General features: G+C 51.2%; 3 protein-coding genes across 3 annotated transcripts; 2 read left to right on the forward strand and 1 right to left on the reverse strand.

The window, feature by feature from the left end:
- Window positions 1-838: 838 nt before the first annotated feature.
- Window positions 839-2,257, forward strand: DCS_00683 (uncharacterized protein; the record flags this gene model as incomplete). Its single annotated transcript, XM_040798022.1, has 1 exon — window positions 839-2,257. The coding sequence occupies one exon, from the start codon at window positions 839-841 to the stop codon at window positions 2,255-2,257; it is 1,419 nt and encodes a 472-aa protein (XP_040658905.1).
- A 1,069-nt stretch (window positions 2,258-3,326) lies between these two features.
- DCS_00684 (isocitrate dehydrogenase subunit 2 precursor) lies at window positions 3,327-4,849 on the reverse strand (the record flags this gene model as incomplete). The annotated part of the gene is made up of 5 exons (XM_040798023.1): window positions 3,327-4,118; window positions 4,183-4,305; window positions 4,364-4,450; window positions 4,626-4,712; window positions 4,769-4,849. The coding sequence occupies 5 exons, from the start codon at window positions 4,847-4,849 to the stop codon at window positions 3,327-3,329; spliced, it is 1,170 nt and encodes a 389-aa protein (XP_040658906.1).
- Window positions 4,850-10,599: 5,750 nt separating this feature from the next.
- Window positions 10,600-13,323, forward strand: DCS_00685 (uncharacterized protein; the record flags this gene model as incomplete). Its single annotated transcript, XM_040798024.1, has 1 exon — window positions 10,600-13,323. One exon carries the CDS (start codon window positions 10,600-10,602, stop codon window positions 13,321-13,323), a length of 2,724 nt encoding a protein of 907 aa, XP_040658907.1.
- Window positions 13,324-13,807: the final 484 nt, after the last annotated feature.

Here is a 13,807-nt window from a genome sequence, read left to right on the forward strand (position 1 = left end):
GATCCCCTCACACCATCTCCTGTATTGATGCTTGTGCGTAGGTGTACTTGCGCATGTATCCTCGTATTACTCCATGCTAAATAGTAAGTACGCTGCAAGTATCAAGTACAACTACATGTACTTACACCTACAGTACTTAGTTGTAATTAATACCTGCAATTCCCCGAATGCGCAAGTGGTGAGAGGCTGCGGGGCTGCGGCACGGCAGGGGCCTCAGGGTATCAACGGCCGGCAATGGATGCCGCATCACGGCAATCGTACTGGATGCTACCTTGCCCTGACATACATGTACAACTAGCGTCGACGTGTGAGTAATTACATGTACGTACACATGTACAACTAGGTGCATGCAGTCGTACCCGTACACAGGCAAGCAGTCCGTTGCCAAGTCTAGTACCTTTTTCGATTATTCTCCTGGGGCCACAAGGCAGTCAGTCGTCGCTGCAAGTGGAGGAGAGTGCTCTTGCGGGGGCAGGGCGGAGAGTTGGGGGGGCGCAGATGCACATGGTGGAACCTTCGTATCGTCATAGCGGCGGTGATATCGTGTCCTCCCTACCCACGGTACTTTTGTAAACCGATGGTACAAAGGGAGCATAGTACATGCTCTTGTGCTGAGGCACGTATCTGGAGATGCAGCTGCATGACCGCTGAGGCCGTGATACGACGGTGAAAGTCGAGGTTGTGCGCCCAACTGGCAGTTTCGTGCTAACCCAGGAAGGAAGAGCGAGCTTCTTCTCCTTCAGCTCTGCATCGCTCTCGAATTGGACCGTGAACCAAGGGCGTTCATAAACGCAGCATCGATGGCTAACTCTTGAGCAGGGGCCAAAAAATGTCCAAGATGCATTCAATCAATTCCGTTACCGCCGTCCTGGGCTCCTTCTTCCTCGCGGCCTTTGGCGGCCGCTGGTGGTGCCAATGGTGGCGGAGATGGCATCGAGGCCTCAAGTCTCTGCCGTCAGTCTCGAGCACGACGGGGACGCTTCAGCCTGCGCAATCGATGACGACGACGATGACGGCGGCGCCGGCGAGGATACCACGGGAGAAAGGCACGGCCGAGAAGGTGGTGGCAGCTGCGGACGGCCCCCGGGAATACCAAGGGTCCCAGGAGCCTCCCGGGTGCAGCGGGATGGGATCTCACCTGCTGCAGCTCCCCACCGATGTCCTGATCCTCCTGTGCGACCAGCTTGAGCCTCCCGAGACGCTTGCCCTGCTCGTCAGCTGCAGGAGCCTCTACGCGCTCCGCGATTCGATGCGGCGCCAGACGGACATGGCTTCGCCCACCGACCGCCGCCGCTTCCTCCTCCTGCTCGAAAGGGACGACCGCCTCGGACGCGGCGTCTTCTACTGCCACGCCTGCAACTACCTGCACCCGTTCCAGCCGTCGTGGGGTCCACGATCCGACGACGAGGCCCGCGCCGCTTCGGGCCCCTACCACTGCGGCAGCCGGGACCTCTTCGCCCCCGTCGGCAACCGCTTCGGCCTCTCCTACACCCACGCCCGCCTCGTCATGAACCGTCACTTGTTCGGCGACGACCGGGGCATACCTCTCTCCAACCTCTGCGTCGAGCACGCAGAGCAGCGTGGCCCCGCCCGCATCCTCTGCCGCACCGACGCTTGCATCGACGTCGACGAGCTCTTCCTCTGCCGCACCTACTCCTTCGCCGTCGCCGCCGACGACGCCGCCGCTCTCGCCGCCTGGACCGGCCCTCGCGACTTTCGCCTCTGCGAGCACACCTCCTTCTTCTCCAACACCTCCGTCTTCCGCCAGTCCATCGCCGTCCTGCAGCCAGCATCCGCATCCGCATCCGCATCCGCGCCCGTGCCCTTTGCCGCCTGCAGCAGCATCCCAGGCTCCTGCGCCCTCTGCCTCACCGACTACGACGTCACCATCTCACCGCCCGCCCGCGACGGCCTCCCGCGCCATGTGACCGTTAGGGCCTACCACCAGCTGGGCGCCTGCCGCTCCCCATCCGACTGGAAGTGGGCGCGCTTCACCGAGGCCTGCCGCCCGCACCTCTTCTTCCCCAACAAGCCCAACCGCCGGGGCTCATCCTTCGGTCCCGGCGCCGTCAGGGAGCGGTGGGTCAAGATGAGGTCCGCCCCGCCGTTTCCGTCACAATCCCCTTCGTCATCGCCGTCTCCCCCTCCCACCCTCCCCCAGCTCAAGACGCCCGAGGAACGGTCGAGAGGCGTTGCCAACCCCTGGTCGACCTGGTCGTGGCCGGACACGAAGCCTCTGTCCGTGGCGGTAAATTGAGCGACGCCTGCCGGCACCTTGGGTTGAGCATGCCTCGATGCGCCTGCTGATCCCGTCCCCATTCTCCACATGTTGTTGATGCAGATTGAATTGTATGTGTATTCACCAACCTTGTGCATGCTTGTTTACGTGCATCCCTGCCTATAATCGTGTATCGGTACCGGCTGGTTGTTTCCTTTATGTAATTTTATGAGCACTCCCCATCGGCATGATGCAGACATACCCCCATGGCTCTCGAAAGAGTGTAACATCAAAGGCAAGCACGGCCGTGCGAAAACCCTGGACGGTGTGTCGGAGCAGTATTATCGCTAGTCACAGTAACACTTCGCAGACCTCGAAGACGACAGCATTATGATGAAACTTTTGTACAATGTGAAAAGTCAAAAAAGAACACCGCAGACTCGCCCACGGCATGTCGAACGTCACCAAGTGATGGAGTAGGAAATATGTGCCATCCGTGCTGAACCGGCCGCGTTTCACTTTGGCATTCAAGTATACGCAGGCACCAGAGAAAAGACGTTTCGATGGCAAACGCACAACGGCGAATGTACCACATGGTGAGACAAAGGAAGGCTTTCTATACTGGTCTGTGCTGCAGGCCATCATCCATCATCCATCCATCCATCCTTATGCAAGCATGTATCCATACGTGCGCGTCCAAACATACATACTACATACATACAACCACCTGCACCCGTACAGGGAAGGGGACCAGGTACGGTACCAAGTCACCTACGACCCATTCATCGAGCAACGACGTACAAAAGTCACCCGACGCCAGGTGGCAGGCGTCATCAAACCGGAACAAAAAAGACCATAGCCCTTGTATCGGAAACACAACCGAGTCGTCGGCCGAGGCTGCGCGGATGGCGCATGCGCTCGGGTTGCCTACAACGCCGTGCGAACATGGCCCCGAAAGCCAACCTTGTGCAGCGGCCAATTCCGGTACGGAGAGTCGGAAATCGTCGACGCCGGTGACGGCCGAGGGGACGTCGATCGGATGCCGACGGAGGGGTCGCGGAAGGTATTTCTGAACGAGGCTGGCAGATACCGCCGGACGACTGTCTATTTACAGCTTATCGATAATCGCCGCCGCGTATTCGTGCGTCTTGGCCTTGCCGCCCAGATCGCCCGTCAAGGTTTTGCCCTCGGCCATGGTGTCGAAGATGGCCTTCTCGATCCTGTCGGCATGCGAGTTCAGTCGCATGTGTCGCAGCATCATGATGGAGCTCAGGAGCAGGGCCGTGGGGTTGGCCAGGCCCTTGCCGGCAATGTCGGGCGCCGAGCCGTGCACCGCCTCGAAGATGGAGCACTCGTCGCCAATGTTGCCCGACGGCGTGAGGCCGAGACCGCCGATGAGACCGGCGCACATGTCCGACAGGATGTCGCCGTAGAGGTTAGGCATGACCAGAACCTTGTCGTTGTACGGATCCGGGTTCGTCACCATGCTGAGGCACGTGTTGTCGAGCAGCTCGGCGTCGAACTCGATGCCGGGGAAGTCCTTGGCGACTTGGTGGCCGACGTTGAGGAAGAGGCCGTCCGACATCTTCATGATGGTCGCCTTGTGGACCACGCGCACCTTGGTGCGGCCGATGGCCTCGGCGTGCTGGAAAGCGAACCGCAGGACGCGCTCGCTGGCCTCGCGGGTGATGAGCTTGATGCTCTGCACCACACCGTCGACGACGACGTGCTCGATGCCCGAGTACTCGCCCTCGGTGTTCTCTCGGATCAGCACCGTGTTCACATCGTCGTACGGCGTCTTGAAGCCGGCCACGGACCGGCAGGGACGCAGGTTGGCAAAGAGGTTGAAGGTTCGTCGCAGCGTCAGGTTGAGCGAGACGTGGCCCTTGCCGATGGGCGTCTGCGAGGGTTAGACACCGCTTGTGCCGCACGAGAAGACGACGGTGGGAGCGGGAGGGGCGTACGGCGAGGGGACCCTTGAGGGCGATCTTGTTCTTCTTGATGTTCTCAATGGCCGCATCGGGGATGGCCGTCTTGCCGTCCTTGAGAATCGGAGTGACGTCGACCGGCTCCCAGGAGACGGGCGCCTGTTGCCCTTGTCAGCTTCCAGTCCCGACATCGTCTGCGGCGCTGGGTGTTACGTACCTTGGCGGCAGCAAATATGTCTTTGACGGACACGGCAATCTCGGGGCCAATGCCGTCGCCCTCGATCAAGCTGACCAGGTAGTTGCCCTGCGCTTCCATGTGAGCCTCGAAGTTCTTCTCTTCTTCCCCAGTTTTCCTTCCTTATTTCCGAGAGAGCCACAAGCCAAGCAGCACATCTTGAACAAGGAAACCGCGGCGAGGGAACGAAAGGAGAGCGTAGGGTATAAGGGTCCAAGCCGTCGGAACACCTGTCGGGACGTACCTTGGAGTCTTTGGTTCCCTCATACTTCGCGACACGCTCGCCTGCCGTGGCGTAGCATCGCTGCGCTCGCTTTGCGTCAGCAAAGGACTTGTACGATTGAATTGGTGCTGGGAAGCGAGGCCAATGGGCACGAGAAAACCTACCGTGAGAGCAGCAGCCCGGGGAACGGAGCGAAGGCACTGCCTGGGGAGGTTGGCGCTGGCGAGCGATCTGATGGCCAGCATCTTGAGTATGGTTGCCTGGACAAAGGATGAAGTGTCGGTCGGTGGAAGAGAAAGAGCCAAGCGTTGCCAGTCCAGGTTTCGGGAGGTGTGGACAAAATTTCGAAGCTTCAGTTGCCCAGGACCGAGGCCAATAAGCAAAAGTTCCCAATTCGGCGAACACCAGCCACAGCGGCCGATTATCTGCAGACTGTGGCTCCTTCGCAGAGGCTGCAACGTTTTTTTTGTTGGCCCGCTCGGCGCCGTCGGAGTTGCACGCGGAGCCGAGATTGTTAACTAGCAAGCTGCTCCACAAACCATTACAGTACGGAGTATGGAGTACACACCTACTGTAGCTCTAAGTAAGTACTGTACTTACAGAGGAGCCCAGTTGTGGCGCAGTCATGATGAGGTAGGATGACTTGTGTGGCGCCGTCTGAAGATTCCCTTCCAAGTACTCCGTACTGTAAGGGGTTACACCCCGTATGTTCACTTGGGCGCTGCCCAAGCAATTGCTCGCTGCAATAAAGCCGGCGCCCTATACAAGCGAGCCCGCATTATTATATACAATACTACTAAGTTACGTATACTAGTATATATAAAAGTGTTAAAAATACTGGTATTTATACTAGTAAGACTACTCAAATAAGATACTATCCTCCTATATATGTTGCTACTTGCAGCACCTGGCGGCAGTACTACTGCCAGCCAATATACTACTGCTGTACTGTACGTATAAGTAGTATATCGAGTTAACGAATTGCACTTGCAATGCAACTTCTCCTCGTTCCGACTTGGTACAACTAATGGCAGTACTACTACCAGCCAATTTACTACTGTCGTACGTCTTGTACAAGTAGTACTTGGTCGACCAAGCAAGTTCATTAATCGGACCGTTAATTGAGACTCTCTTAACTACTACTGGTAATTGCCCGCGAACAGTACTACTGTTGCGCACTAGGACCTACCTAACTGCAACTAGCAGTTGCTTGCTAGTAGTACTACTCCTGGCCCACTTGACTACTACTGCAGTACTACTGCTGTACTGTCGCGACCGAACACTAATACCAACTAAGTCTACTAGTTGCATACACTAACCATGCAACTAGCAGTATGACTCAACCAGAGAATTTGGAACTGCATTGCGTGCAAGCAGATTGTTTAGAGATGCATTGTGTGGAAGTAGTCAGAATTCCAACACGTACACATTATACTGATTGAGGTACTACCTTACAGGTATAAAATGGTTCTACCTTTCCTATACTCCTAAATAGGAAGAATAAGAACAAGCAAGCCTTCTTTTTTATCTGAATCGTATCTTAGCACTACAAATTGACTTCTTCAAATCTGTATTCCCTGCCCAGTTACTAACTGGTGCCCGTCCTACTGTTACTAACAGTTTCGATTGATATTGTTACGGACTGACCCCAGTGGAGCATAAGCAGTGGCCATGCTACTAGCCGTTGCGCTATGCGGCGCCCCCTTAATGCATCTAGCAAAAGGGTACGTATTGATAAAGCTAACGCTTTATCAATTAGCCACGCTTATAAGGGCCGTTGCTGCTCTTCTTAACGATTGTACTTGGGCAAAGCCCAAGTGTAACACATATGGGGAGGTGTGCCCATATGGACAATAGACCAGTTAACCGTTCGACCAAATGGCCAAACTGTCAAAAGATCCGCCAGTATCCGCACTTAGTGCGGGTACTGCACCTCACATTCGCTTATAAGGCCTATACGCCTGTAGCGCGCCTTACATATTTTGTCTTGCAATTTGGGTGCGCAAGAAGTAGGAGTAGTAGAAGTATATTGTACGGACTAGGGAATTAATTACGCTATTAGTAATAGCAAAATAGGTGCCAGTATTATAATATTAGGCTTTGCCTAATAGAGCTACGTCCTAGGAGGGAGTCACATACTAAGGTACGTAACATATACTCTATAACTAAGCAGGTATTAGAGTATAAGAACTCCTATGCCTTCCTTATAGAGTTAGAGTTCGGTAGATTTCTTAATAACTATTTCCGACTACTAGATACTAATAGTACTAGTTCTTGCAATTTGGGTGCGCAAGAGGAGGGGTAGTGGAAGTATATCGCACGGACCAGGGAATCAATCAAGCTGTTAGTAACAGCATAAGGGGTGCCAGTTAGTAACTGGGCAAGAGTGTAACGCGCGGATCGGTTGACGACAGTCAGGTAAGTAAGTGAGCCTTCTTTCAGAAATCGAGTAGTATTTAAGACTAAAGCTTGGCCCTTCTCGAGTTTTCGGGCTTACGTTCCTTTTGTAGCCGGGGCGTGCCCTAGGCTGCCTTACCTTCCTATCTACCCGGGCTTTACCCGTGCGCCCCTGTCTACCCGGGCTTTACCCGTGCGCCTAGCCTTACAATTATCCCCCCTCCTATAGGGACCGTCTCGGTACCGTCTCGGAGACTCCCCGGCTAGCGTTATTCAATCTCATTTAGGTAGACTTACTCCGTACTTATCGTAATATTCCTACTGTTAGTTTGGTTATCCTCTGCCTTCGGCTTGTTAATCTTATTGCCGTTGCGTTTCTTGCACTTGATTGTTATTGCGGTGCGCTTGCCGGTTGGCGCTGCCTTAGGCCGTTAATTGGTTGCTGTAGCGCTCGTTGTGTTTACACCCGTTGCTATACCGCCCCCAATGCGGCCTTAGGTTTCGATACCCTAGGGATTTTAGCCTAAGGCTATTGCTCCAATATATATATCTCGTTGTGTTCTTGTTGACTTCCTTCTTCTTTTCTTTTTCTTCTTCAAGACCGCTACTACGATAATTCGATAGCTCTTTGGCGGTATTTAACGACAACAGCGACAGCAATAACAACGACAGTAATAACGATAACAGTAACGACAATAACAGCAACAATAATATCCTCTCGATACTCTGTATAACCCCTTCTCGTAAGCGTTCTGCGCTGGGCGGGACCTTAGCCTCTCCTGGGACCGATAGCCCTAGTCGCTAGCGTAGGGAGGCCCGGCGTTAGTCTGTACAGCGGAGGGCTCTCTTGCAACTTCGGGATGGAATCCCCCTAGGTAAGTCCCCCCCTGCGTCCCCTTCTGCTAACAGGGCTAGGGCTGGGGCTTCCTTACGTAATGACGATAGCGATGTAGGTAGCGTTAATAGTACGCTAACTCCTCGACGGGTTGATAAAGGTAAGCAGCCTGCAGTAGCCTTATGTTCCCCTTTGCCCCCTTTTTGCTTCTCCCCTAAGTTTGTTTGGTTCCCCCCTTCCCCTTTGCTTCCCTTTCCCCCTTCTCCTTCCCCTCTCCCTTTGTTCGAGGAGTTAGTAAGTAAAGCTGGGTCGGTAGCCTCTTGCCTGGGATATGGCCTGCCTATAGGTAGTAGGAGTTCCGCCGTAGATAGGGCTAGTATGGTCGAGAGGGCCAGTCCTAGGGACAACGCCGGCGAAGGTCGGGCTCCGCCAGACGATACGGGTAAGGTTAGAGGCGTAGGATTAGTCTCTAAGGATAGCCCTCCTATAGGAGGAGCCGAGGAGCTAGTAACTCCCCGTCGATGCCGATTCCGCGTTTAGGCGCAACCCTTCCGTAGTATTGCGGTGCGGAATTCTTACCTTTAGTGCATAGCGTATTTTCGTACCGCAATTGCTGCCTATAAGCGGTTCGAGCCGAAGGAGCCCTAGGTTTTTTCGACCGACTGTACTTATCCTGTAGTTCGGTCCTCCCGCTACTAGTAGTGCAATAAGCGGCGTGCTACCTGCTCCTAGGTATATGGCTCTCGGCTCCCTGGAATCGGCTTATATTTGCTGACTCTTTTGGGCGTAGGTAGTAGCGCTTATAGCTGCGGATTGCAATAACCTAGTTACGGTCTATAACTATATTTGTCGCCTTTGCTCCCGGAGGGCGGAAGCGTTCCTGGAGGTAGGCAATATATTACTTTAGGGCGCTAATAGCAGTAACGACGATAACGATAGCAAGCGCTTATTTCTTCTTTCGCTCGAGGGGCAGCGCTAACTTACCGTCTCCGCCTAGTACCTAGGCGAGTCCTTTAATTCGTCCGAGGAGCAGTACCGGAGGGAGTACTATCTTACCGGTACTAAGTATACGAATAAAGTATATACTAAGTTGGGAGGAAGTCTCCGTACTGTCTTTTGCTAATACGCTCGTTAGGCTAATCGGGCTGCTTATTGCCTTATAACGGACTTGTATTGCGAGATGCTTACTAAGTAATTACCCCCCCTGCCCTTTGGATTAGTACGTATTTCTATTATATTGCGGGGATTATCCCTTGGGAGTTGGTTAATATTCTCCTTTTCTAGGCCGCTACCGACCTAGCCGCTTAAAAGGTAATATAGCGTCTTGGTCTTTTGGCTAGGGATGCTAGGTATTCGTCTTAGTAGATAGCTCTTGCAATATGTAAGCGCAAGGTAACTGCTGCATTACTGGATAAGGATTTGGATAATAAGGTTGCCTAGGCGATTTTATTGTCCTATCCTATTTCCAGTTGTTAAAATTACTGGTATTTATACTAGTAAGACTACCCAAATAGGATACTATCCTATGTGTTGCCATTTGCAACACCGGGCAGCAGTACTACTGTTTGCCCATATACTACCACTATACTGCACGTACAGGTAGTATATCGAGTTGACGAATTGCACTTGCTATGCAAATTCTCCTCGCTCCGACTTGGTACAATTGATAGCAGTACTACTGCCCAGCCAATTTACTACTGTCGCACGTCACGTGCAAAGTAGTACTTGGTCAACCAAGCAAGATCATTGATCGGGCCGTCAATTGACGCGCTCCCAACTACTACTAGTAGTTGCCCGCCAACAGTACTACTGTTGCGCGGAAGGACCCACCCAACTGCAACTAGCAGTTGCTTGCCAGCAGTACTACTACTGGCCCACTCGACTACTGCAGCACTGCTGCTGTACTGTCGCGACCGAACCCTAATACTGATCAACCCTGCTAGTTGCAACCAACTTGCAGTATGACTCAACCAGAGTATTTGGAGCTGCATTGAATGCAAGCAGATTGTTCGGAGATGCATTGTATGGAATCAGACAGAATTCCAACACGTGCACATTGCACTGATTGAGGTACTACCTCTCAGGTATAAAATGGTCCTCCCTTTCCTACACTCTTAGATAGTTAGGTACAACACACACACAAGACGTACGCTGAACACACGCACGCGCGCAAGCAAGCACAAGAAACACAACAGTCTTTCTTTTCTAAATTGTCCCTTGGCACTACTATTTGACTTGTTCAAATCTGTATTCCCTGCCCAGTTACTAACTGGTGCACTTCCTGCTGTTACTAACAGCATCGATTGATATCCATTTTGGATAGTCCGTGCAACTGAACTTCCACTACGCACCCTTCCTATTTTACCCCTTTATTCCAAGAGGTATTTCCCCTTTTCATTTTAAGAGGTTATGAGCCCGGAAGGACTACACCAAAATCCTCCGGAACAATCGACCCAGCTGCCAACACAACAAGTACTACTTGTTGTACTTCCTGACGCACTTCTGCGGTAAGTACTACTTACGGCAATTCCAGGAAATCGATTCAACTGCAGCATCCAGCTGCCAACACAACAAGTACTACTTGTTGTACTTCCTGAAGCACTTCTGCTGTAAGTACTACTTACGGCAATTCCAGGAAATCAATTCAACTGCAGCATCCAGCTGCTAATACAACAAGTACTACTTGTTGTAACTACTAGTACTACTAGTAGAAAGGTAAACCGAAAATCTAGTTACTAACTAGATTGTGTCTGTGTTTTCAAAATGGATTCCACCAAGGAAGGTCAGGCTACTAAAACACCCATCATGTCGGAACTTGAGGCAATCATTCAAAGGCAACAACTGCAGTATGATGATCTTTCCAATCGGTTCAACCAACTTACGGAACAATTAAACAACACCATCATACCAATTCAAAAACGCCTCGACAAAATAGAGCCCGAACACACCCCTATCCAAGGAATCCCAACACACAGTAGTGGTACTACTACTACTGAAGTGACTGATTTAAGCTCCAATATTGAGCTATCCAAGAAGGTATTCTTATTCCCAGAGTATGCTAAGCTCAAAGATACCAAGAACTTTGACTTATGGGAACAATCACTTTCCATCCAACTTGGTTCCCTTCGTCTGGAGGAATTTCTGAAAAACCCATCAATTGCTATTAGTTACTCACATCACAATCAATGCTCCCTGCTCATACTACTTCGGGATAGCTGTTCTGAGGGCCCGCGAGCATCAATTGCATGGATTCACAACCCAACAGATGCCTATCTATCGCTAAAACAACAGTACTCAAAGGGCCAGGCAGCCCAACGTTGCAATCTCTACGATTCCTACCACAACCTTACACTCAAAGGGTACAAAGGAACACTTGAGGCGTTTAATTCAGAATTCAACAGCTGCCTTACCCGACTTCAACTTACTGGAGTAAGTATTGACCCTTTGGATCAGGCAAATCGATATCTTACAACTGTTGGTCCTGTTTTCTCACAATGGGCTGCAATACAACGCAACAATCTCCAAACCAATGCCGTCTTAGGGATTAATACAACATCCCTCAACCTGCAATATCTTCAGACTAACTTACTGGAAGAACATCAAAATCCTGATAGTCCCAGTTTCCAAGCATTCAGTCACAGGATAACTCAACTATCCAAAACACCAGACAATAGGTCTACTAGACCTAGTCAACCCAACCGACCCAACCGAACCAATCGACCCAATCGACCCAAATCACCCGACAACCGACCCAACCAACCCAATCAACCCAATTCACCCAATCGACCCAACCGACCCAAACGATACAATCGAACCAAAAACTACACACCAGACAAGGGTACTACTAGTTTTCTGACTGGTGACTACAGCCTATCAACTGGCTGTATGGGGTTACCTGATTCCTGTCAGGAATCAGATACCGACTCTGATTCCGAACAAGAATTAGTACTGTTACCCGATTTAGGTAATATTGGTATGACATATCGTGTTGATGACGACGATACGTACCGAATGGGCCTACTTTACGATACTGGCTCAACCTGTCATTTGGTCAACAACCGGCTTAAGTTTACGACTTTCCGACCCATTGCGAAATCCCAAGCAAAACCAATTACAACAGGAGGTGGTCCAATTTATCCCAAAGGTATTGGCTGTGCTGAATTTACTGTACTAATTCGCACCAATCCATCTGTCTACGGTACTCTTGTTTTACAAGAAGCACTGTACATTCCGAAATTGGAGGTCAGTATTGTTAGTGGAATTCGCCACTATGCGTCTGGAGGAACACTCATCAAGGAACATCTATACAACTCAAATCGACAGTTATGTGGACTCCTCAACTTCCAGAAACACGGCTTCTTCCTACAACAGCAAGGTCAACAAACGCCCTATCTGACGAAATCAGATACTTCCCACTCTAGCTACTACAGTAGCTACGGAATTATAGTCGAAATTCCCTCCCAACCCCCCCCCTGGGCTACCGAAGCAGAGGATTGGTCGGCACCTTCAACGGTGCCTCGGTCGGCACCTTCAACGGTGCCTCGGTCGGCACCTTCCCCAGTGCCTCGGTCGGCACCTTCCCCAGTGCCTCGGTCGGCACCTTCCCCAGTACCTCGGTCGGCACCCAGATCGGTACCTAGCCCAACTGTCAGTTCGGCTACACCAAGGGACCTTACTAAGGCTACCCTGTTCAAAGACCCTATAGAAGACCCAATTCCTATAGAGGCAACAGACCAACTAGTAGTCCCAACTACTAGTCTTGGGGAACAAGTTCTTCCAACTACTTGTTCGGAATCCAACAACCAGTCTTACCAAAGACTATTGCAACAAGCGGGCATTTGGCACATTCGACTGGGACACATCAGTCTCCCACTCTTGAAAAAGACCAGTAGTATTACTACTGGACTGCCTGACTTTTCGACTATTCAGGCTGCCGATTTCCAATGCCTTGCCTGTATTCAGGCCAAATCCACTAGACGCCAGTCTAGGGATCCCATCGACGATCCAGACCAAGTTCTTGATTCAATTGCGGGTGATACATTTGGGATTCGACCAGTATCCTATGATCGTAAGTCTGTGGGTCTTATACTAATTGATCGAAAATCCCGCTTCCGTTGGGTATTAATCTTACCCAACAAGGAGGGATCAACTGTTCTCCAGGCTATTCGGAATCTCTTCAAAAGCCTAAAACGACAGTACAACTGTTACCCAAAACAGTTATTTTTCGACGAGGGTACAGAAATCAACACATTGCTCCAGACTTGGTTGGGTAAGAAAGGAATTCTATTCGACACATCTTGCCCGTATACGCCCGAACAGAACGGACTTGCCGAACGGTCCATACGAGTCATCCTAGACCGACTACGTGCAACAATGATCTGGGCAGGCCTTCCACTTTTCCTCTGGTCTGCCGTTCTTCCTGCTATAGTTAATCTTGTTAACTATACTGCAATTTCGAACCGGGATTTAAGTCCTACCAATTACTGAAACAGGAATTACAGGGACTGAAATGCCACCAAATCTCACGGCCTATAAGGCTATTGGTGCACATTGCGAAGTCCTAATTCCTTATCAGAAACGATTCAAAGTGCCAAACTGGCATCCCGAACAGAACCAGCAAGGCTACTAGCCACGCTAGGTTCAAAAACATACCTTGTGTATGTGCCTTCTAGGAGGTCGGTTACAAAAACTACCTTCCTAAAAATCCTAGAAGGTATTGGCCTATCTCCCAAGGGCTTCCCGACTACCAAGTCCTAGTGTTGAAGGACTAGAGTCAGAGGGGAAATTGAGATAGTAGATTCAACTACTACTATCTCGCAAAGCAACTCCAGTCCCCTAACACCTAGGGAGACAGAGGGGCTACTGTCCTACTAGGACCAGTAGACTACTAGTCTGGTAGGACTAGTAGGTTGCAACTGGCCAACGGACCGACTAGTCCTACTAGGACTAGTAGGTTGCAACTGGCCAACGG

Source organism: Drechmeria coniospora, chromosome 01 (genome assembly GCF_001625195.1).
Source record: "Drechmeria coniospora strain ARSEF 6962 chromosome 01, whole genome shotgun sequence".
Classification (NCBI taxonomy): Eukaryota; Fungi; Ascomycota; class Sordariomycetes; order Hypocreales; family Ophiocordycipitaceae; genus Drechmeria; species Drechmeria coniospora.